At 52.3% G+C, this 24,333-nt stretch overlaps 1 protein-coding gene and 1 long non-coding RNA gene across 4 annotated transcripts in view; both read right to left on the reverse strand.

Moving 5' to 3' along the window:
- PRPSAP1 (phosphoribosyl pyrophosphate synthetase associated protein 1) overlaps positions 1-17,528 on the reverse strand; it is a 25,416-nt gene extending 7,888 nt beyond the window's left edge. The window contains exons 1-8 of one of the 3 annotated variants that reach the window (XM_050319050.1): positions 17,390-17,528; positions 16,624-16,735; positions 8,717-8,769; positions 7,110-7,176; positions 2,523-2,695; positions 2,020-2,135; positions 1,274-1,329; positions 709-854 (exon numbers count right to left, since the gene is read on the reverse strand). In XM_050319050.1, coding sequence (XP_050175007.1) covers positions 709-854; positions 1,274-1,329; positions 2,020-2,135; positions 2,523-2,695; positions 7,110-7,176; positions 8,717-8,769; positions 16,624-16,706 — 694 coding nt within the window. In that variant the 5' untranslated portion in view covers positions 16,707-16,735; positions 17,390-17,528. Of the gene's footprint in view, positions 1-708; positions 855-1,273; positions 1,330-2,019; positions 2,136-2,522; positions 2,696-7,109; positions 7,177-8,716; positions 8,770-16,623; positions 16,960-17,253; positions 17,327-17,389 lie in introns of those variants that run through there. The other 2 variants (XM_050319049.1, XM_050319048.1) reach the window with 2 other exon arrangements.
- A 486-nt stretch (positions 17,529-18,014) lies between these two features.
- Positions 18,015-24,278, reverse strand: LOC126641904 (uncharacterized). Its single transcript, XR_007629313.1, has 3 exons — positions 21,580-24,278; positions 20,659-21,301; positions 18,015-20,430 (listed from the first exon to the last, which is right to left on the reverse strand). It is a non-coding gene; the product is annotated as an uncharacterized LOC126641904 (long non-coding RNA).
- Between the last annotated feature and the right edge of the window lie 55 nt (positions 24,279-24,333).

Genomic DNA, 24,333 nt, shown 5'->3' on the forward strand with positions numbered 1-24,333 from the left:
ACCACATACCTGGAAAGCTAAAATCCTCCCTAGAGAGATGTATTTTAATTCTACTGTTGTTATTGCACTGCTGCAGGAAAACAAGCAATCCTGAAGATGGCATTTCCCAGAACACAGGTTTCCTCCTTTTTCCTTTGCTGTCTGCTCCCAAATCAGCAGCTTATCAATCAGTGGCAGGAGCTCAGGAAACAGCTCAGCAATGCTCTTGGAGAAACTATTCACCACAAACCTCCAAGCCTTGTTAAAACAGATGCTGGAACATGATCACCTGGCTGCCAAGATGAAGAGAATTTCCAGCAGTAACAATGGCTGCAGCAGAAGGGGAAGATAAAGGTCAGACCCTCCCCTCCACGATGGAGCAGCAGCTCCCTCATTACTTGCACTTTTGCATTTCTTTTGTTTCATTATCTCAGTGAGTTCAGTTGCTGAGCGCTGTAAAAGCACCACCTTTATCAGAGGTTTGTCAGTCTGACACTGCTGAGCAGGCACAGCCCAGGAGAACGATATTGATGCTCTGCATGGCCAGAAGGAGTTAAATAAAAACCTTCCCCTGTGACTTCTCCTACAAGTCGCTGATATCAACCTTTCCATGAGAAAAATTCCAGTGGTCCCACTGCCATCAGGTTGGTTATAAACCAAGAGAAACTTCCCACCAAAATTCTTTTTTTCCTCCCCCACCCAAGGGTAAGCAGAGAAACTTGATCTTACAGGGCAGCTCCAGGCCAGGGTGCACAGTTGCATTTTTGAGCATTGGAGGGGAGTGACGCCCGTCATCCATGTCCTGCTCCGTGCACTGAGCCTCCCCGTGGATCACCGCCAGGCCCAGCCGCAGCCTCTCCGCGTAGGACTGAGCCCTGCAGGACAAACAGCCGGTCAGGAAGGGGTTGGGCTGATGCAGCTTCACAGCCCAGCCCACCGAGACTCCCCCAGAGCCAACAGCAAGCAAAGGCTGCACCTCTGGAGTTGTTCCCCAGCAAGAAACTTCACTGGAAGTGGTTTTTCATTTGTCCTTAATATCCTGAAGTTCACTCTACCCCTTGGCTCCACCATGGGGCCTCCTGTGTTCCTCCATGTATCTCCATTCTGAGATAGTCAGGCACTGCTCAAACTCAAGCAGCAAGTCTGATCCTAACCCCAGGTGAACCACTTTGCTCTGCAGCAGCAGAGACCTCCAGAGTTTACTCCCACACTCCCATACTTTCCCTGCTGTATTTCCCACCAGCTCAGGCATTTTCCAGTTTAATTTTAACCAGCTAGTAAAGCATCCATTTACCTTTTAGCCGCACCAGGAGATTTGGCTACAATAACTGCGTTTCTGTAATCTGGAATCTGGATGTGATAAAAGGTTATTTGATTAAAGAAAGATCTTCTTGCCAGTAACTGTTTTGATGCATGGCTAAATAATGATGCCCACCCTCATCCCCAGACCCAAATTTCTCTCTGAAAGAGAGAAAGAGGCAGCTGCACTTGCTTTCAACACCAGTATTTGTGTATTCTGCAAAGGTGGGAATGTTCCTGGTGTTTAACCCTCCCCATATGGGGAGGCCTTGCTCTCACCATGTGGGAATAAATCCCCAGCTTTTGCACATGGAGGAGGAAACCTCCATGCCCTGCCCCCAGCTCAGCATTCCTACACTCAGCCCAAGACAAAGTCTATCAATAATTCAGAACAGTCAGAAATCCACCACTGCCCAAGGGGTAAGGGAGGCAGTGGAACAGGATTTTAAAAGTGTTTAGAGGCAGGAACACAAACAGCATCTCTGCAATGGCACTAACTCTACAGAGAGCAAGCTCCTCTCCTGATTGTGGTGGAGCTCAACTTCCATCCAGGTACAATCATAAAGTGTAACACCTTCCCGCTTTCCTAAGAAACATGCAACAGGCGCCCCCTAAGAAAGAATTCCTTAACAGAAGGATTGACCTAGACTGATAAGACCACCTCTGCTTAAGGAGAGGCTCAATCCTGCTGCCATATTAAGATAAAACAAATTGATATACACAGAACTAGAGTAACCTCACTTCTTCCTGTATATACTGAAGCAAGAAAGGGGATGCTCTCAGGTTGTCTACTGGAAAGCTGAAGAAGCCTTGGATTTCCTTTTGATGAAGGTCCATCGTGATAATGTGTGTTAAACCTAAAGGCAAAAAGAAGAGAGCAGTTAATGGAAAATATTCCCACATGGCTGGAGTTCCTTGAATATCCCTATTTTCCAGACTTTTTTAGCTGTTACTCAGACTATTGTGCCATGTCATAAAATAATCATAAACAGATGGGATGTAGAAAGTTCCCAGGACATAGAGACAAACAGGCAGGCAGTGTCACAGCACTGGGCTGACACTGTTATTTCACTACAGCATTTCTAGGCCACTTCCCCCGGTGTGAGTCACAAAGAAACACAAGAAAGCCAAAGGAAATTAATTCCCCCAAAGTGGCTCAAGAGCTCAGCAGCACATCCCCACGTCTGATGGGAGATGAACTGAAGGACAGATGCCCTCTGGATGCCCCTCCCTGTGCCACTCACCTGCCTTGGCCAGCATGGAAGCCAGCAGCTTGCAGACTATAGAGCCCCTCTTCCTCATCTTGCTCTGTTTGCTGTAGGGGAAGTAAGGGATGACCCCGATGATGTTCCTGGCACAGGAAGTCTTCAGTGCATACGCCATTATCAGCAGCTCCATGACAGCAGTGTTCACATCTCTAGGCCATTTGAAAAGCAATTCCAAGTATTAGCAGGTGTTTTTCCAGTGCAACTCCTTTGCCATTTGTACCCAGAGCTCTCCTCACCAAAGTTCCAGGGAAACCACGCCACATCTTAGGCTAATGTATGCAAGACCCAGACTGCAGCCATATAGCTCCTTCCACCACGCCACAACACGTTACAATCAACTCTTACACGTACAGAACACGACTCCAGCACTCAAGAGCTGGGGACTGGAATCTGATTTAATATTCTAACATGAGGTATATGATGATTTCTCTCCATCATCACATTAAAAAAAAAAGGATTTCTTTAAAATTTATCTTGGAACACATATTACCTGATACAGTGTATTTTGAAATGAAATAGCCTTTTAAAGAAGCAGCACATATGCAGCCAACACAACGTTATCCACACTGGATTCATTAGGGTAATTTTCTTTTTTAAAAATGTAAGGCAGGTTATTTTTTCTGCCTTAAGAAATAATGCATTTTGGAGCACAGAAATTCCACACGTATCACTTTGGTGAAGTCAGCATCTCCACCCTCTCCAGCTTATCTAGAGATGGAGGGAACAACAGCACAGGAAATGCTAAAGGACTGTTTCTTGAAAGAAAACAATAAAACAAAACCAAAAAGCAACATAGGCAGAAGAACCATAGAATATGGTGAGTTGGAAGGGACCCACCAGGATCATCCAGTCAAACTCCTGGTCCTGTGCAGGACACCCCAACAACCCCACCCTGTGCCTGAGAGTGTTGTCCAAATGCTTCTTGAACTGAGACAGGCTTGGTGCTGTGCCCACTGCCCTGGGGACCCTGTTCCAGTGCTCAGCGACTGTCTAGGCGAAAAAACCTTTTCCTGATACCCAACCTAAACCTCCCCTGACTCAGCTTCATGCCATTTCCTCGAGTCTTGTCACTGGTCATGAGAGTGAAATATCCCATTTTCAGTTTGCTCCACCATGAGGACTGGCATGGCCATTCATCTGCATTTTAATTCATTTTAAGAAGGAGAAGAAAACCCCAATCCTCTTTAGTTCCTTAAAGCCAACACCAAAGAGACACTGTCTGCGTGGTCACAGACTGACCTGAGACCACTGGGGAACTGAAGAATGCACACACAGACACTTCAGACAGTGGGACAGACAATCCTCCTGCAACACAGACACCCCTGCCTGGGAGTTTCCAGCCTCCAGTGACACACCACATCCCCAGACTGGTCAGGAGGGCAGTGCTGGGGCTGACTGGGCCATCTTTTCACACAGCAGCAGAGGAATAAACAGCACAGAGCAGCCTAAAGCTCCGCAGAACATTTTGGACGTTGCCCAGACACTGCTCAGGACCTGTTTTCCTCCCAGGCACCAGAGACAGCTTCTCCAACTGCTCAGAGACATGACCTGTGACAAACCCCTGACCATTTCCATCTCCCCACAGCTCTCCCTTCCTTTGGAAATCAACCTCCACTTGTGCCTCTTCATTTGTGAGGCTCTGGGTCTCTGTTCTCCCGCTGGCTCCACCACAATGCCATGTACACACAAGAAAGCTTTGTTGGCTCTGCAGCACCCAGCCAAGAATTACATAAAACACAGCCCCCTGCCACACAGGACAACGAGCAAACAAAGAACTGTTTCTTCCTTTTAGTGTCTTAGCTGTGCCAGTGGGGTCAGGAGAGAAGAAAGAGATGCTACTATCAGTGTCATACAAAAACAAAGTGGTCAAGTTTAGGCCTATTTAAAGTTCATTATTTTTCATCACTAGTTTTCAACTTTCTCCTTAAATATATATAAAAAAAAATATATATATATATATTCACCTGGAAAGCAGATAAAAGAACAAGACTGGGAGAAAGGTTTTAAAATGCAACTGCAGTCCTGGTGTTGCTGTGGGACAGGGGTAGCCCTATTGAAATTACTCAAGGAGGAGCACACCTCTCAGTATTCCAGCAGGATTCCATGCTGGGCTCCAGAAAGCTCCTGCAGACCAGCTGGCACAGGCACTGGGCAGAGGTGGGTGTGTCTGTCACTCCAGCAGGGCCCGGGGAGGTGGCCTGGGGGGGAGTTCTTGAGGTGATGCTTCACGCTGAGCCATCACACTGATCTGCTCCTCTGCAGGGGGCACTGACCCCATCCAAGGGCAATAACAGGGGGAAATAACATCTGTGGTGGAACCCCACCCCACAGCATCTCCAAAACAGGGAGCAGGAGAGCATGCCAAGCCCCCTTGCTGCCCTCCCCACCTCCTGCCTTGAGGCTGTGCTCCCAGTAGTTACTGCTGGGAATGCTGAGCCAAGACCTCACATGGGGACTGTCAGCTCATTACCAGGACATTCAGAGCCAGCTCAGCGATCCCCCTCACCCTACTTACCACCCCTCTCCAGCAGCCTGGAGCCTCCCTTGCTGCTCCCCATCCCTGTCTAGGACATCCCTGGACATTCCTTCTCTGGAGCCTGAGCAAACACCTCATGTGACAGTGTCGATGGGCTTTGCAATAACCAGCACCAACACTCGGCACTTAAAGGCTCCTTTCACTTTCAGGGTATCACAAAACTACTCCTTCATTTTTCTACCAACTTAACATAAGCTACTTGAATTTCCCTCATACAAATGCCAGTCCACACACCAACAGTCTTGCATGATACCTGTCTTTGTCACCTTTTTTATTGTGCTCTAGGCTTTTAGGACAGGGAGCCTGTGTCAAATAATCAGGTCTCTCTGTTCTCTCCTGCATTTAAGATGCAGACTGAGTTCACACTGCAGCATAAACAAGGTTGTTTCCCCTCTCTACTCCTTTCCTACCCAGTCCTAATATTTTGTTTTCTTTTTCAAACCACTGCTGAGTGTGAAAGTCCTGTTCTTAGATTATTCCACACAGTCGCTGTTTTGACTCTTCTGAAAAGCTCCCTGAAGCCCAAAGCAAAACTGAGATGCCCTTGAACCTGCCCTCTCAAGCACTGCAGCAAGGCACAGCTGCAGTGTGGGAATAAAAGAGGACTTGGCTGCACAACAGTGGCTCCTCACCTGGAAGGCCTTGAACGCTTTGGCTAAAAAGGACCCATTTCTTGGCCCACAACGCCGAATTCAGTTAATAGAAAAACAAGGGGATCAACAAGTTAAACCTCCTCTGCTTTTTCTCCTCCCAGCACTGCTGTTGTTCCTAATGCTCTGAGTTGCCTCCCTGGGAACACTCATCTGTTTTCATGTTTACACAGCTCTCAGTTACAAGGTATTTCAGAGAACTCCCTCACGGGGGACAGCAGGATGGCACCATTCACCCGAAACATAATCCTACAGCAGGGGATTTTCATCTGGCAGAGATTTAGTTGCTCCCTGGGGGAGAAAACACTTGGAGCATCTCTCTGGAAAGAGGTGAGCCCTAGGAAAACGTTCCTGCCTGCAAGAGGTATTTCAGAAGTAAGCTGATCTAGTAGTCCTACTGATTTCTTTAACAACAGGCCAAGCATTACAAAGAGGAAATGAACCTGAATTCTCAGAGGGCTCTTATTTCTTTGGCAAGCAAGGAAAAACTCTGTTTCCAGGGTATTCTGCTACCTGCTTGAGCTCTGCTGCTTATTACTTCTTGGGATCTCCAAAATCTGAGCAGGATTTAGTAACTTGGAAAAAACTACCAGGGCAGGAATATTCTTGTTTTGCTAATTGTGCAGCAGGCATCCTAACAATACCTTATCTCTGAAAACAGTGCCTCCCCTACTCAGAGTTGGTTGGTTTGCAGTTATCATTTAATGTGTGGGCTCCTTTCCCACCACACTAGTGCTGTATCATTACTCTCTTCCTCAGGCAGGGAGCAGCAATGTTCCTGGGGTTACAAGTGGTTTTTCTAGCCCCCTGGTTCCTTGCAGCACTTCTCTAACTCCAAGACTAGAACAGCCCAGCATAAAACACAAAAAAGACCCACCATCAAGAACTGTAAAAATACCAGAGGGAAGCCACAGCCTTCCACCTGAGCTCAGTTTCACATCACTACAGCAAAAGGGCAAGCCTGTAATTAAAGCAATAGCTGCTGTTTGATGATGGCTCTGCTGCTTGGTAGCTGAGGAAATCAGGCATCCCAGAATGGAAATGCCAGTCAGAAATCACCAAACGACTGAGCCTGAAAGGCCACCACACACAGAGCAGGGATGTTTCACTTGCAGCCATCAGTCACACTTGTTCTTGCCTCAAGTGACACACTGGAGCCGTTTGATGGGAAGAGTCTCAGCTTGCTGTGGCACAATCGATCCTCTGGGAATGTTAACAGCTTAACAGTATGTGGGGTCTGAGATGTGAGTCGAAGCAATGACAGCACTGGCAGGAGTTCCACTGCTTATCCTGTGAGCAGGATAACCATCCAACCCTCTGCTGACCCAGGAATTCACAGCACACCATGGGTGTCAAACTGAGCCCCGAGTCACTCACCTGGGGATGGTCTGGATGATGAAGATGTCCTGTCCCCGGACGGATTCTTTTATTTCCACTCTTGTTTCTGAAAAGGATTGAAAACAGGGTTAATTTTGTTTCCAAACACCAGGTTGACAGTGACAACACACCATGTTTTAGCAGCAAACTTGCCCCCTGGTCAGGGCAGATGAGGACTTGCTCCATTGCCCTTTGTGCACATACACCCACTAGACACACAGATGAGCCAAGCAGATTTTCCAAAGGCTGGTCCTGGGTAGAGCTGGCACGACATACCAGTGAGTTAGCTGTATTTACAAAGCAAAAGCAGGCTGAATAGCTGTTTCTTATGTTCAGAAGACAATTGCCTAATTCTTAATTAGAGATCCTTTTCACTCCTCCGTGCAGTGGTGAAAGCAGTCAACAGAACATTTGTTAGTGAGCAATGAACCACCCAAGGCAGAACAACCTTCAGGACTTACCAAGAAGGTAACTCAGCTCTTTTGCATTTTGCTCTTTCACAGCTTAGCACGGGATCAGCTCCAGGCAGGCTGGATAGCCCAAGGCAACACCACCAGCACCAAGAACTGCCCAGTTTCACCAGCAAGGTCAAGACATTTCAACACTGACACGAGCTGGAAGTCTGGGCTCTGCTGAACACCATTCCCACAGTCCCTGACTCAGCTGCAAAAGCTGAGCCCCAAGCAGCTCTGCAAAGCCAAAGCAACAACTCCAGGTTTCCCAAGTGCCTGTCTGAGCCACTCATATCCCTCACAGTCCTGAACTACAGGGCAGGGATAAGCAAAATGAGGGAAACAGCTGCACAGCTATGGAATTCAAAGCCTAATTGCCTGGGCACTGGCAGTAACCTGAAGGGACTCTGCTGAGAGCAGACTGATGTGCTGTGCAGTGATGAAGAACGACTTCAGACCTTGCAGCAAAGCAACCTGATTTAAAAGCAACCCCAAAGGGCAGCGAGCTCTCACGAACACCAGCACACCAGCCAGCCCAACCATAACCACCCACGGTGTGGCCCATGCTGGCTGCAAGAGCAGCAGCACTCCCATAAATCCTCCATCCCTTCCTCTCACCTGCACCAGCTCTCTGGTTCTAGTCTCTCTTGCAAGTAAGGTAACAGAGGTCTTGAAACAGGAAATGACTCTCAGCCAAGCTCCAAGAGGTACATTCCCCAGCACAGCCTTGAATTCTCACTCTCTAAAGCAAGAGCACAAGTCCTTGCTAGGGCAGCTGTAACCTGCCTGTGGCAGGGGAGTGTGGGAGGAAGGGGATAATTTTAAAGTTCACAAGGCAGACACTTTAGAAAGCAGGGCATTACTTTTAAACCTGGAGCTGTTTTGCTAAGCACTGGAGCCAGTAAGGTTTGGCAGCAGCCAACACCCGAGGTAGGACTCCAGAGGAGAGTTTGCTGATGGGCAGACAAACAAGATAACAGAGGCAAACAAGGAACACATTTAATTGCTCTGTCCAAGGTCAGACACAGAGGTTTAGCATTGCCAGGAGCAGATGTAACATCACAGCTGAATCACTGCACTTATTAGAGAGGTCTGGCTGATGGAGTTACCCAGTATTTCTAAGATTACCTCAAATAATAAAAAGATTTCTCTCACCTCCATTGGTTTCCTGGTACACCACAGATTTCCCCAGCTCAGCACCAAGACGCCTGGAGAGAAAAAAAAAAAAAAAAAAGGAAATTAAAAATGGAGGAACCCAGCAGTTTGTGATCCAAACCAGGGACTGGAGCAGACATTACACACCAGTAAAAACACAGTGTGGCCCAAGAGGGAGCTGAGTGAGCCAGCCAGGCTGCTCATCTTCCCCAGGAGTCTCCTTCCCTCTGACACCCCCGGGGAGGGCCCTGGCACACACCACTCTGCAGCAGGTCACTGCTGTACTCAAAGAGCCAGCCCCTGTGCTGACCACAGGCTGCTTCTCCTGCTGGCAAAGGACACCTTGCCAGCCTGTGCAAGGCCACCTTGGGCGGGTTTTGATGTGCAAGCGAAGTTGAATGATTTACTCAGACTCAATTAATGGCATCTGAGTCACTTTTTTTTTTGACTCCCACATCTTTTTCTCTTTCTTACCTCTCCCCAAACCTTCCTTCTGAAATAACTTGGCTGACTGAAGAGATTTTAACTTCAAAAATTTATTTTTTTTAAATTACTCCTTCCTCTCCTCAAATGTCAAGTCTACAACATTCATCACAACAGAGATTAGTCACAACCCCCCCCTTTTTTTTTTTTATTTCTTTCTTGCATACTAATGATTCATTTTGAAGAGCATTTTAAAAGGTTCCAAAAGGCAGACTTCTCCCTCAGGTGACATTTCAGTATTTAACCGTGCTGACAAGTAATCCATTAGTAAGTACTTAAAGGCATTTGTGCTTTAACCATGAGCTTCAGCTGCAAGACTCCCAAAAGTGAGACTTTTGGGACAATTGTGCTGCTGAAACTGGGCAAGATGGAGCAGGTAAAGTCCCTCCTCTCCCAGGATCTGCTCAGTGGCCTTGCTCACACGCTGGATTAGGCAATAGTTTATGCCTGAAAAATACCTTTGCTCACCATGCTGATTATGGTTTCCTCTCTGCACACATACTGTATTTACCTGGGCACGTGCCAAAATTTGGCATATCAGGACCAACCCTAAATGAAAGTCCACATCTGTTGCTGGCTTATCCCTGGCTCACAGACTTCTGCAGTCAGTCCCTCAGTATCTCCTTACCCAGACTTGTACTTCAGTCGCCACCAAGATTGGTTTTTTTCAGGATTCACTGAGTGAGGCAGCCCGACCCTGGCGTGCTTCTGTCCCACCAGCCACTGCTGGGCTCAGCCACGAGCCAAAGCTGCAGGTCCCAGCTGGAAGGAGGCCTGGAGAACGTGCCCAGGACAGCTGTGATAACAGACACTCCAGTGCCACGGGCTGTATTTGCTTAGCTGGCTCTCGAGCACGTATTTGGCACGCTCACACTCCCCATCGTGTGCCTGGCAGCACGTTCTGCAGTGGCTGGGGCTGATGTGTAAACTCCCACACTGAGAACTGTACGTGTGAGGCTGTACCCAGACGGGCTCAGGTACCAAGTGCAGCATCACCAGGGCATGGAAGAAGCCTCCCAAACCCCTAATTTGGCTTCTCTCAGCCCAGCTGGGTTAAAACTTGCAGCTGCAAGGCAAAGGAATCTTCAGTACCTTCTGTATCTTCAAAAAAGAGCTGCTCAAGCAAAGCAATCCTGGGCACCTCGGGGACAGACTCACAGTGGAGGTGAGTTTTGCAGGTGGGAGCAGTTGGGATCCTGCTTCCTTCCAGTGATAGTCTGGCATTTACAACCACTAAGCTCAGTGCCTTGCTGGCAAGGCATCCAAGTCCCAACAAGCTCAACAATCACACACACACACACAAAACAACCTGGTGGAAGGGTGAAATGTTTAATGACTCACACTTGCTCCTCCACAACTGCATGGCAAGTCTTGCCTCTGGAGGCACGTGTGCCCTGACTTCACTGCGGACAGCACGTTCCCACCTCACTACTGGGGGGAAAAATTCCACTGGTGAGACTTGCACAGTCTCTTAGTCAGCCCTGAATCTCCTGGCAGGAAGGAAAGCTTCAAAACCAGTCCAGCCAGACACACTGCAGCAAAGCATCCCCCCAGAAAGGGGCACTTTCAGTGCTAAGTGGTGGCAAACAAAACCAGCAGATTTGTGGTGCTCAAGGGGAAATGGTCTCTAGGTTGCCCTAGGGAAGGTTTTAGATGGATATTAGGAAAAATTTCTTCTCTGAAAGGGTTGTCAAGCACTGGCTGCCCAGGGAAGTGGTGGAGTCACCATCCCTGAGGGGATTTAAGAGACATGTAGATGTGGCACTTGGGGACATGGTTTAGTGGTGGCTTTGACAGTCCTGGGTTAACAGCTGGACTCCATTTCAAAGGTCTTCTCCAACTCTATGATTCCATGATGTACCCAGCAAGAAGAAACCAGAGCCCAGTGCTCCCCTACTCAGACCATACAGCAGCAATGCAGTTTCTGTGCTGCTGAAACAAGAAATCCTAAAGGCAAGGTTGCTGCCCCACAGCAAGAGGGACACTGAACAACTTAGCTTGTCAAACCTGGGTGCAGAGAGCAGCAGAAGGCACAGCACAGAGCTGCCACCTTAAAGGAATGGGCAGCAGTGGATTGGTCTGGTCAGACAGTAAATCCCAGCTCTGTTCCAACTGTTGCCTAAACAAAAGGGGTGGCAGTGGGAAGGACGGGAGATAAAACTGCCCATGGAAGTCACAGATCAGCCCCACCTGCAGCTCCACAGTCCCATGAGCCACAGGCAGCTCCCCCAAAGCAGCTCAGGTATGTGCACCCCAGGGCCACACCTTCCACTAAATCCCTTCCTGAAGGCTTCGATTAGCTGAGATATCACCACTGAAGGAGTCTGATAAACACTGATTTGGCCAAGGACAATTAAGAGGGGATTGTTTGTGCAGCTCCTGTTGTAAAGCACTGAATTCCAGAGGACTTTTATCAGAAGGGACATTTGCACAGAAGTCAAGGGCAGGGCATGGCCTTACCCACCACACAGCCTGGGAGCAGCCACAGACTTCAAAGATAAACTCCCCTTTCCCACCACCTCTCCCTTTTTTTCCCCTCTTCCATCCCAACTCTTTTTCTCTCTAAATCCTCTCTCCATCCAGAAGCTCCTGACTGGACTTTAGGGGATGGAGGAATTGAACTGACAGCAGGAACTCTGTCTGCATGTGGCTTCAGGACTAACAGCATAACCACAGGAACCTGGGCCACCACAGCTACTGATCACTGACTGCAGACACAGGACAGAAGAGGTGCCACTGCAGGTAACCCAGAGCACACACCCCCTGCACACACACAGCTGCTCCTGGCAAAAATAACATTTTAGGTCCTCTAGATAAATCACATTCTCCAAGCAAAACAAGCTGCCATCCTTGCACCAGCTCCACCGCTAAACCAACTCCTCTGGGGCATGACAGCATCTAAGAGAAAAACATCTCTTTATGGCTTTAAAAATCCTCCTCAGAGCAACTGGCCACTAAAAATTCATATTGATCTGGAATCTCTCTCTCTCTGTAAACACTGCCCAGGAAAGATGATCTAACTTTCCGCAGTCTCCACACATGCCAAGAGGATATTAAGCTGTGGATACAGGAGTGTTTATAAAATCTCGCTCCAATTCACATCTAAAAGCAAACAGCTCAGAAGTCACCTATAGTTTAATGAGGAAGTGACACACTGCAGTATTTTGGGAAACGCTGTGAGGTGGTATTAGATTGTACTTCAAAATGCTCCTCTAAAGGCTGTCAGAAACCACTGTCCCAGGCTCTCGAGACAAAGGACGGTCAAAGAGACCTGACATTCAGCTGAATCAAATTTCAAGAGCCAAATGCAGTTGCAGCATTTTGTGCCATCAAAACCCATTTCAGTGCCACTGAGAAGGGCCCTCAGCCCAGGCTGTGTTTCCTCCTGGCCCCCTGTGACCAGCATCCAAGACATTTGTAAATTTTCTCCGAAGGAAGCTTCCGGAGGAAATCTGCATACAAAGCCCTTAATTATGGTATGATTTTATTTTGGCAATATCCTCTTCGTTACAAAACACTTTCACTGGTCTCAGCTCTGCAAACACCCAACTCTCCCCGCACCTAAAGACTCCAAGAACTGCTGCAGGCTCCGGAAGGATCTGGAGCAGAGGATCTGTGCCGTGACCAACCGTGGCCAAAGCAAGTCACAGCCCGACTTTGAATCGCTTTTCAAACTTCTGCAAATCTTTATTTAAAGATCAGTCATGGTCCAGCCAGCACAATGGCAGCTCTGCAGTCTATTTCCTAATCTCCCAGTACTTGAACAGCCAGGAAAGGGGAAGGGAATGGCAGCTTCCTGGACACAAGGCAGTCTGTTCAGATACCCTTAAAACTATCTGAGCTCTCCTTTACCACTCTCCATCCACCCAGCACAGCTGGGTACTTGAAGAACAGTCCCTCCTGCTCATCTGCCACTTGGATCACTTGTTCCAGCCATGCCAAAAGCCATGCAGCCCAACTACTGGCAAATACCACTCAGATTTTCCTCTCCACCGACCAGCCTGCTCCTCGTGAAGGAAATTCCCCTAAAGCTGGTGCTGGCCAGCACAGAAAGCTCCACACAGTCCAAATCTCCTCAGCTACATTATGTGCTCCCCCTGAGCTGCACAGAGAATCCCAAAGCCCAACTTCTCCAGGTTCACCCTACTCCAGCACTGCCCCCCACCTGAACCCTCTCCACCTGTCCTGCTTTGTAGCTGGTTACTCTTTTTCCTTTCCAAAATCCTTTGCTGCACCCTTCACCCTGTAATATCCATTAGCCTCCTGCCACAGTGCTGCATCTTCTGAGATGGAAAAGAGTTGGTGTCACCTCCCCTCCCCACACAGCTTGACACTGGAGTTGTTTCCAAAAGGCAAGCACAGGGTTTGGGGATACAGAGATCAGAACACAAATCCCCATATTTTCCTCCCTGCTCCACGTTGTTTAGGCTCATGGCACTGCTTTATCTTTAGATCACATAGCATTTTCCATGCTGCAAAGCAGATGAATGTCTGGAATACTCACATCCACAGCTGGCAATGACAGTAGCACGTCCCCCATCACGGAGCTGCAGCAGCACTGGGGAGGCATTAGCAGCTTCAATCACCTCCAACCCAAACACATGAGCAGTGAGCAGAATGTAAAATTTGTACCCTCCGAGCCAAGCACTGCAGTCAGAGGGAGATCTAAATGCATCTGTTGGACTCTGGAGACCAAAAAGACTTGCCAGACCTCCCTCCCCCCAGCAGCACACAGGCCCATTAGGGATCAGCACTGGCCACAGAAATTATCTCTCTCCCTTGCAAATGTGGCTCATAATCAGGTGCCAAGTGTCCTAATTACAGCAGGAATTTTCTTTCCATCTGGGAAAGAATTTTAAAAAAATAACCATCCCTCTCAATTTATAAGATACAAGTATATGGTTTAATTTATGTTCCAGTGGTGCCAAAGCTAAGGAGCATCTTCATTGTTTAAAGTTTCACAAGGTTCTTATAATCCAGCACCATCTCCTCTCCCTGGCAGACACTGATAGCAACCAAAGCTCTGAAAACCCAAAGTGAAAGTGAGACTGACCATCAGTCACTGTCCCATAACCAGACAAGAATGCTCAATGGCAACTCTAAAGATCAGAACTGTGACACTCAGAGCCAGAACCGAAAGCAACTCGGGAAGTTCTGCAGTAAACAAAGTGAGGAGATTGACCTGATTTATGTCCCATTGCTCCTCTCCGGGCTCGAGGTTTTAGAAAAGGATAAGCCAGCACTACTCATGTATAGATTTTAAGAGTATACCTACAGGCAAAGAGCAACAGAGCCCAGATGGACAGGAGCATCAAGGGGCCCTATCCTAATATTGCTTGTTTTAAAGTTCTTTTACGGTTTATACTAAAGGTCATAAAAAAACTTTAAAAAAGAACACACAATATTAGAGGACAAACTCACCCTTATAAGATTGCTCCAACTCTACTTAAAGGTGCAACTGATCTCCCCAGCAAAGTACAGGCTGGGATGTGAGACAGGGGGAAAGGCAGCAGGAACCTGGAAAAACAAGGGATGAACTACAGACGAGTTGAAACAGCCCTCGAGCTCCTGGGGGAGGTCAGTGCAAAACCACCGTAGAAGATGCTGAAAATACCTTTATTATTTGGGAGACTTTTTACTGTGGGCAAATCTGTACTGTCAGTGGTTCCAGATTTTGCACCCACAATGAAGATACGAGTCCTTAGGTCTCAGGTAAGCAGCAGCTCTGCTCTTACCACCCCAGCATCCAACATTCCACTGTCAGAGCCAAGATAAAGAGCCCACAATGCCCCTATTAGAAATCTACTTGGTGAAAGACAGCTGGGAGGCCACTCTGGATCTGGATCCTGCTTCATTCCCCCTCGGAGCATCCCTGGGAGCCCACAGGGGGTGACATCAGCACATCATCCAGCCGGCCGTGCGCGCCGTGGCCCGGGGAACCTGCTCCGTGTCTCTTCTCGTTACATCTTCAAAGAGAAGGGAGTTATTTTTAAGACAAAAAGCCAAGAATAAGGATTGCCCCTTTGCTCTTTCAGTCCCCCAGAACTCCGAGCTCATCCTCAGGGGACTTGTGTTATGTTGTGTTGACGCAACAGGACAAGCCTTGTAAAACCCTCTCCCATCTGTTGCAGCAAAACTTACTTTTTATGGAGAGAGGCTTTAGGTTCAGAGTTGTATCAGTGAAGGGAAAGTGATACAGAACTGACCAAGCGTACCAAGAACACATGAGCCAAAAAACCCCAAGCTTCCCACTCCCAAACACCAGGATTTCCCTCTCTGCCTCACGCCCAAAGAAGTCCATCATTGTTATCCAGCACACATCCCAGCCAAGTCAGCTCCGTGGAGATAATCTGTGCTAAGGACTGAGCACAGTGTTTATTAAGCTAACGGGACGAATGGCAAAGTGTTCCTGCAGTTTAAGGTGGCAGCACACCTGTACTTAGTCATGTTTCCAATTTAAGCACGCCCTTGGAGGCAGGAATGGGACAGCAAGGGATAGCAGGGATGTTGTCAGCTGCAGCAGGCAAACAAGCACTGAGCCCCCCTCGATTTTGGGGGCAGCTTCTTATGAGAAACAGCAGCAAAGAAACCCATATCCTGCTTCAAGATGACAGCCCAATATACAGATGCCCATTTCAGAAGAGTCCCTTTGGCTGGGAGTGCCCCAGTTTGAAACAAACCAATTCAAAACCAAAAAGATCAAGTGCTGGGGGAAACTCGGTGCTCCTCTGGTTGCACCAGGAGCCCCGTTTTGGAGCCAGCTGTCACACCCCTCATTCCACATTACCCAGGACATCCATCCCGCACCAGGCAAGGTCAAACCCTTCCCAAATTGATGGGTTTCTACCCTGAACTAAGCTCCCTTTTGTCAGCACGTGCTGCCCACCTCCCCAAAATCCACGCTGGTCAGTGCCAGGGCAGGTGCCGTGCCCGAGGTGCCCATGAACACTCCCCCAGGCCCCAAACAGGGAAGCTCTTGGGAAAAAAACAAGGTCGCCAGCCAGAGAAAAGTTTCGAGCATCTCCCAAACCTGCTTAAAAAAAAAAACAACAAACAAACCAAAAACCAACGCTCTCCGAGGTTTGCTCAGCCGAGTTCCCCCTCCTGCCTCCCCAAAAGCTCAACAGCCTTTGCTGCGAGCCGGCCTTTCCAGCAACCGAGATGGATGTCGGAGGCTCGAAGGGGCGGAAAGCAGCGGGTCCATCCCCACCGCCGGCCGGGCTGGGATAACCGGCAGGGATGGGGAGCAGCAGGAGGGTCGGAGCTGATGGAGGTTCCCAGCGCGGACCCTGAGGTGCCGGCAGCGATGCCCCGGGAAGGCGGGAGGATGCCAGAAGCTTCTCCAGCCGCTCAGGAGGCGCCCGAGGAGCAGCGGGGAGAGCGGGGGGGGGAGAGAAAGAAACTTGAAAAGAGAGGGAACTTACTCCGTGATCTTCTTCGCCAGCTCGGTGGAGGCTGCCGTGGAGTTGGCCGAGAAGACCCGGTAGCCGCTTCTGGCCGCGTTCATCGCCAGAGAGTCATGCAAACCCCGCGGAGCTCGAAAGTGGGAAAAAACAGATTTATAAGGCAACAACAGCTTCCGTGGCATCCTTTTCTTCCTCTCCGCCGCGATCGCCGCCCCTTAAGGGGTGGGGAGGAGGAGGAGGAAGGGGAGGAGGGGGGGGAAAGCCCTTCCCGCTACCTATGGACTTGCTGGTTTGCTGCTATGCAAAGGGAGGGTGGAAATTATGAATATTACAATAAAACAGAGCAGCAGATGCCCTGGCGGGGCGGGGGGCTTGGGGGGTGAGCAGGCAGCAGGTAACCCCAACCCGCACCCACCCCCTGCCCACCCAGTGTCCCCTCCTGCACCGGGGAGAGCCGACCCCCAGAATGAGCGGAGCTCGTAAGGAGGAGAGGGGTTGCCTCGGCTGGGGGAGGTGGGGGCGAGCTGAGGGGACACAGAGGGGTTTGTGTGGGGGCAGCAGGGCGGGACGGGGGTCTCTGGTGGGGTAGGGGGTCACTGGGAGGCGGGAGAATCCCTGGAGGGGACGGCGCCCTCCCGCTCCCCTCACCCAGCCCAGCGAGTTCCGCCGCACGGCCAGAGCGCCGCTGCCCTCCGCCGCCATCTTATCGGCGGGGAGACCCCGCCCCCGCCGCCATCTTGGGTGAGGGCACCGCAGCCGCACCCCCCGCACAGCGTCCCCTCACCTACTGCCCCAGCACCGCCGGTATCTCGGGAGGAGAACGGCGGGAGCTTCCCTCTTCAGGCATCAATACACCTCCCGCTCCGCGAGGGCTGCTCTCAGCGCGGCCGCCTCCCGCTCCTGCGCGGCGGCGCGGGGCACGCGTTGAAGGCGGGGGTTAAAGTGCCCGTGCCCAAGATGGCGGCGGAGGAAACGGAAGCGCGGCGGGGGCGCTCTGGCCGCGCTCTATGGCGGGCGCGCCGGGAGGACCCGCCGGGTCCTCCCCCGGCTCCTGCTCCGCTTCCCAAGGGAACACACCCGCTATCGGGCACTCCGGGGGCTCGTGGGGAACAGGGACAAAGTCCCTCTCAGGTCCAGGGACTAAACGGCTTAGCTAAGCAGAGAAGTTCAGCTCCAACCCATCCGGCAGAGCACTGTGCTGACCCTTCCCGGCACTTAGAACGTGCTATAAATATAAATATAAATATAAATATAAATATATAAATACAACAATATGTATTATGTATTATATATTAAAAATATGTATTATATATGCATGTTATATATGCTATGTTATATGTGTATATATGTATAGGAAGGAGGTGAAACTTGGCTGAACAAATATATATATGCATTCATTTTTATTTATTTATATATATATATATATATATATCAGCCTCAGAAGCTGGGAAAGCGAGAGGAAGTGACACCACCATCAGGATCCATCCCCCTATGGTCAGGATGACTCAGATCACCCAACAAAGCAGCAGAAATGAGGATATCTCACAGAAATTATACATTGCAGGGAAGGCAAACAGCATTAATTTCACCACCATTGCTGGGTTCACCATAGAAGGGAGAGGTTTTCCCTGGAAGTTTTCTAAGTTGCTGTGCAAGATCATCATCCCTTGGCCTGTGTCCTTATAGCTGGGAGTGGGGAAGGAGCAGGAAGCCCAGTGGGCTTCACTGAGGCCACGCAGGATGGACATTCCATGACTCAGCGGCTCCCTGGGCTGCTCTGGCGCGTGGGGCCGGGTGTGTGATGGCAGGCGTGCCTCTGGCAACGACTCCCTGTCACAAACATTTCATGCTCAGCTGGGAGCTGCAGCACTGCCATCGCTCCCCTTCCGCTGAACACTTCGTTAAAGGTTGTCCCTCTCCAGCATCCTCTGTGCAAACGAGACAGAAGTGCCTGTGTCCCCTCCACATGGCACCAGGATGGAAGGTTTCATCTCCCTTCACCAAACTGGTGACATGCCACCTGTCCCTGTGGTGTATTCCATCCCCACGTCTCCTCCTGCCGTGTCCCCTGCGGGTCCCTCATGCCTGGGCAGAGCGGGGGCTATTCCAGCCCGACTCCCACATCCCGCAAGACAAGGCGAGAGCTGACAGCATCAGCTGCCCGAGTTCACTCCGAGGAGGCAGCACAGCCAGGCGTGGGGTTCTGATCGGGCCCTCGGGCTGGAATAATCCTGGGATGAATCCACAGCATCCATTTGCCAGCCAGCCCAGATCCCCCTCGTGGGCACCCCAGGCCAGGCTCCCCCTCGGCCCCACACGCAGATGTGTGTTATCAGCAGCTGCTCACAGCACTCACAGCACCAACCTCCTCACGGGTTGCTGGCTTTGTCCTTCGAAAGGAGCTCTGGGTGGGAGCCAGACTGGTTTTGTGAGGAAGAAGTTGGCTGCTTCCCTCCTGCACCCACCAGAGAAACGGCAGCTCCCAGGGGAGCAGGGACATTCTCCTGCAGGGACACCCAAACAGGGGGGAACAAGGGTGGGAAAGTACCCAGGCACTGCAGGGACCATGACCAAATACCCCCACACAACCTCCTCCTGCCCTTCTCTTTTAAAGCCCTTCCCTCCTGGCTGCCTGGAATCAGGTGTGTGGAGCAGGAAGGGCTGTTTAACCCCTTCCCAGCTGGATCCTCGCTCGGCAGCCTCAGCTCAAGGGATGATGCTGTGGCCTCTGAGTGCCCTCAGCCTCTGCTTTGCCCTCTGGGTCCCTGCTCATCCTCCTCCTGCCCTCATTCCTGCTGCCCTGTGGGGTGTTCAGAGCCCTGCCGGCCATTGGGGGTGGATCCCGCTGGTATTGTCACTTCCCTGTGCTTTTTCCCAGCTGCTGAGGCCGAGATGCAACAAGTCTGTTTGTTCTGCTGCGGGGCAGCCCCCGGCACAGCAAGACACACCTTGGAAGGGGCTTGGTGTCCCAAAATCATCCCGCCCTGTGTTCCTGAGATTCCCCCTCGGTGAATCCGCAGCTTTCATCCCTTCGGGGGGGGAAGGCCCAGCAGCCTGGGGGTCCCACCAGGATGGCTGCTGGAGGTGCAGGGTTGGGATCGGCCCCTGAGGAGCCCAGGGAAGGGGTGGCAGGCAGAGATCACGCCGTTATCACTGCCACAGCCAGCCTTTCTCCTGGAAAAGGGAACGGACTCTGATTTCTCTGCGGGCTGAAGGTCACGCTCGGTTTTACAGCCAGGCAAAGGAGAAGAAAGGAGCAATTCTGTTTACTTAGGGAGTAATTAATATCCCAGCTCCTGGCATGTACAGAGGCAGCAGGAACCTCCCCCACAGCGCGGCGGAGAGCGAGGCTGTGCAGCCCTTTATTATTCCATTATGAGCTGGGCAGGATTAGGAGGGCGGGTCAGGGAACAGCGCCGGCTTTGAGCAGGTTTAGCTCCTTTCCAAAGGCTTATCCCGGCTCAGTCTCACTCTCTGGACACCACGCAGTTATTCTCTGCACAGAGGGGCTTGAGCAGTGCTGGAGGGGGAGAGTGGGCAGGGGGTTACGGAGCTTTAACAGCCCAGCAGGGAAAACCTGGGAGGTTCCTTTACCAGGAACTCGCTTTATAGGTTGAATTTCAGCGACCAGGGAGGGCAGTTCCTCAGCTCTGCCAAGTCCTGCATTGCTCCCCGGGGAAAACCAGGCCTCGGCGCTGCTCGGGGGCAGTTCCGTGGGGTGGGACAGCCATTGCAGGCAGTTTCCTGCAGAGCCGGATGAGGTTTTTGCTCTTTATTCTTCACCAAGTTTCTCCCTGGAGCCCGGGTGGGGTGGCCGGAGCGTGCCTGGCAAGGAAAGAGGAGCCGTGGGAACTGAGGCAGCAAATCCCTCTCCCTCTTTCCCAGGCCAGAACCTGGGGGCCACGGTGGGATGCTGTGCCCCTCGTAAGTAATTCCACGCTGGGAATGCTGCCCGCAGGCATCGAGCCTCGCAGCAGGGATCACCCCTGGATGGGGATCAAGGCTCCCAGGCCAGCCCCAGCCAGGTGGTTCTCATTGCAGCCTCTGACTCACCTCCCAAAAATTCCTGCACTCCCATCACGGCAGGAAACCACTACAGGGAAGTGGTGAAAGCCCCGAGAGGGCCTGAAATTCGGCTTCCCCCAGCCCAGGGGGAGATCAAACAGCAGACTTTGGCCTCAATCCCTCTGACGCCAGGGCTTGTCATCGCAGGGGGGGTGTCTCGGCCGAGTGAAAGAGGTGGTTCCTCCAGACTCAGCAGCTTTTTGCCGGGTGTTTGGGAGTGTTTTCCCTGAGGAGGCCTGAGCTCAGAAATATTTTTGAGCAAATAATCAGCTGGGAGGAATGATCTCAGCTGGTCGGCATTGTTCAGGCTTCCCGGTGAGCCCTGCGGTCCCGGGCTGTGCCGGCAGCTGTCGAGAGCTTGGCAGAGGGTCAGGGCTGGGGAGCAGCCCCCCAGCGGGGTTGCAGAGCCTGGCTGAGATTTAGGAGCTGCCAGAAAACCCCCAGCCCCTTGGAGGCTGGGAATCCTCCAGGCTCAAGCCTTGGGCCCCAAGTGAAGCTGGATTGTGGGGGATACCTGCTGCTCCTGGGTCACGGAGGCAGGGAGAGGGTGCAGCCACTTGCCCAAGTTCTGCAGCAAATCAGTGGCAGAGCCCAGAACTGTGTCCCAGCTCAGGTGATCCCAATGACTTTCCTGCAGGAGACACCTCTGTTAGTTCTGTCCCCTCCTGCTCCATGCTGGTGTCCTGTGTTGTCAGCACCAACCCCAGGGCCGAGAGGGGCTGAGCCGCAGTCCCAGGGCTGGCCCTGCACAGAAGCGGCTCCGGCTCCGCACCGGCCGCTCCCGCAGGCGCTGCCTGGAATGTTCCCACTGCTGCAGTCGGTGCCTGTCCCCCTGCCAAGCCTGCAGCCCTGCCAGCCTCGATGCAGCGCCGAGCCGCGCTATTTCTGGCTCCACCTTGAGACATGTACCTTCAGCAGTGGGAATGATGCTAAAAGAGATGGATCCGGGATGAGTGCATCCCCCTCCCGTCCCCGGGCGGCTGCCGGCGGATGTGGCAGAGCGGGCAGGGATCTGGAGGAGCTGCGTGTCTCGAAGGGAAACGCTGCAGCTCATCTTGCAGCAGAGCCACGTCCTCTGCACAGCTCCTCCGGCGCTGCAATGAGGGCAGTGGGATCCTGAAATCCAGGCCTGCCCTGGCACAGAGCGCTCCAGGCCCGTGCTGCAGCTCCCGGGATCCATCAGTTGGGGGCACAAAGGGTTAAGGCAGGGTCTGGAAAGTCCCCAGCCTCTGTGCTTTCTTCCCCCAGCATAAGCTCCCTGTGGGGTCTAGCTCCTCCAGCAGCTGGGGGCCGGAGCAGGAGGAGCCTGGAGAGGGTTAATTGTCATATTTAACTCTTGCCTTCTTGCACAGCTCAAGACAAACCTTGTCTGCTGCTTCTGCCTCAGTTTCCCCAGACTCAGAGCATCCACCACCTTCTCCAGCAAGCCAGAGGCACGGTGCTTCAAATACACAAGCCTTCTCTCCCAGATGGTGTCTGTGAGGTCTGGGATACCCCACAGGCCCTCCCAGTGATCTCAGCTGGCCTGGGGCACGCTGCTCCGTGGGCGATGAGGAAGGAGGTGGGGGGATCCTCCACCAGCTGTCCCCGCCGGCTCCAGCTCCTGCTGCATCCCCACGGCACATCCCGGCGCTCCCGCCCACGCACACGGCCTGAGCCACGGCGCGGGAATGGAGCCGATCAGGACAAACCCGACCGGCTGCCGAGCACCCCTCGGGCTGACCCGGGGGGTCGAGGGAGCTCGTTAGGGCTCCCGTAATTACCACAGCCCCAAACTGGTTTTCAGCACTAAGCGGGGAAGGAGGTGATCCCACTGCCGCGTTAGGCAGCGCATCCGAAGGCAAACAAGTGGTGTCCACGTGGGGCAGGGTCGGATCAGCCTGTGGCTGCAGGGACCTGCCTGGGGCTGATGGTGGCCACAGGGCTGGCCATGGCATGGAGCGGGTGTCCAAGAGTGGCACAGCATTGGGATGGGCTGTTGTGAAGTCCCCACAGATCAGCACTAAGATGAATAAGCTCTGCCCAGGTGTCCCCTGCCATCACAGAGGCTGAGTTTATGCTGGTCCCACGCCCCACTTAGAAAAACCTGGCTGCGGCCTCCTCGTTTCCCTGCCCTTGGCATCCCTGCCATGGGCAGCCCTTCCCGAAACCTTCCTGCGCCCTTTGCCATCCTTGATACCTCATGATGAAGCCACTCTCAGCCCCTTTTCCCACAGCATGACCGTGGCCAGCAGAGCCTGGATGGGCATTCCACTCCTATTCCAAGCGCAGGCAGGCGGGGCAAAGGGGGATTCCTGCGGCACGGGGCCATGGACGGATGTAGTGTGGTGAGGACAGAGCCCAAAGCAGCCTCATCGCCCTGTGGCACCTGCCAGGAGCAGTGTGACAGCTGCTCCCACATCCTCCCAAAGTGACTCGTGCCTTCCTGAGCGGAAATTGGGAGCGGGTTAGTCACCAAGAAGGGTGAGGGGCAGGTCAGGACGCTGCACTCCCCGGCATCCAGCTATTTCCTCCCATGACACCTTGCTGAGGAACTTCAGGGCTGTTTACAAACGCTGGACTGTGTCCTGGCAGAGGCCGGGAAAGTGGCCTTGCCTGAATCTCACCCAGAATCAGCTGTGAGTGCTGCAGTTCCCAAGCCAAAAGCATCAGGGCTGGGAGCAGGTTTTGCCCCATCTGCCCCTCTGAGCAGCCCTTTGTAGCCACAGCACCCAGAGAAGTCTTTCTGGAAAGCACAGTGCTCCAAAGCATGGCACCTGGACCCTCCTCTTAGGTCACTCTGGGAAAACAAGACTCAACAGCATTATCTGCCCAGCTGGTCATTCCATGCCCTCCCTGCCATGTTTTGGCCAGTTCCAGCGGGTTTAAGCAGGCACAGAGGGCTGAGGGCTCTCTGCTAATTAAACTGCCCTAAGTGTGAACAGCGATGCCCCCCTGAGGTGCAAGCTCAAGGTTAGGGCAGATCTGCATCCACGGGGAATTGGTTGGCAAAAAAATAATCCTTGCTGGGCTGGGCCAGACCCCCTGGAGCCCGACAGTCCCTTGGGAGGGTGAGATAAGTCCTGTCGCCGGCAAAAGCTGCTGTAAGTGATTTTTGCCAGCTGCCAGCGGGCACGGAGCAGCTCGCAGCCATGCTGGCACCCTCCAGGAAGGCCCCCTAGGCTCTGTCCCCCGTGCTCTGTGCCCCGAGGTGGGGCTCACAGCACAGCCCACCTCCCTCCACGGGGCTCCGTGCCCATGGCACCCTCCAACCCTCACGGATACCTGATGGCGAGCCACCAGTGGCAGGCAGGACATTGTTCCACTCCATCCTCCCTCCTGGAGGTGTCCTCCGCCGGCTGCCCCGCTGTCTTCAGCCCTCGCCGTGCCTCGATTTCTCCAGGCCCTCGCTCCGCTCCTCTCTCCCGGTCCCAGCTGGAGAGATGCAGAAATGGTGTTGAACTCCGTTCAGCCCAGCGTGGGGGCTCGAGGGACCTCTGCCAGCGCCCATCTCTGCCTGGCTAGGAGTGATGTGCAGGAACCGGGGCTGGGGTGGCTGCCCGGTGCCGCTTTGCCGCTGCTCCCCCGGTGTGACCGTGGGCCGGTTCCCCGCCCGCCCCAGCACCCGCGGGAGCACCCACGCCAGACAACCCGCCCCGGCAGCGCAGAACCACCCGCGGCAAA

Source organism: Myiozetetes cayanensis, unplaced genomic scaffold (genome assembly GCF_022539395.1).
Source record: "Myiozetetes cayanensis isolate MyiCay16 unplaced genomic scaffold, myiCay2020 scf22, whole genome shotgun sequence".
Taxonomy (NCBI): domain Eukaryota; kingdom Metazoa; phylum Chordata; class Aves; order Passeriformes; family Tyrannidae; genus Myiozetetes; species Myiozetetes cayanensis.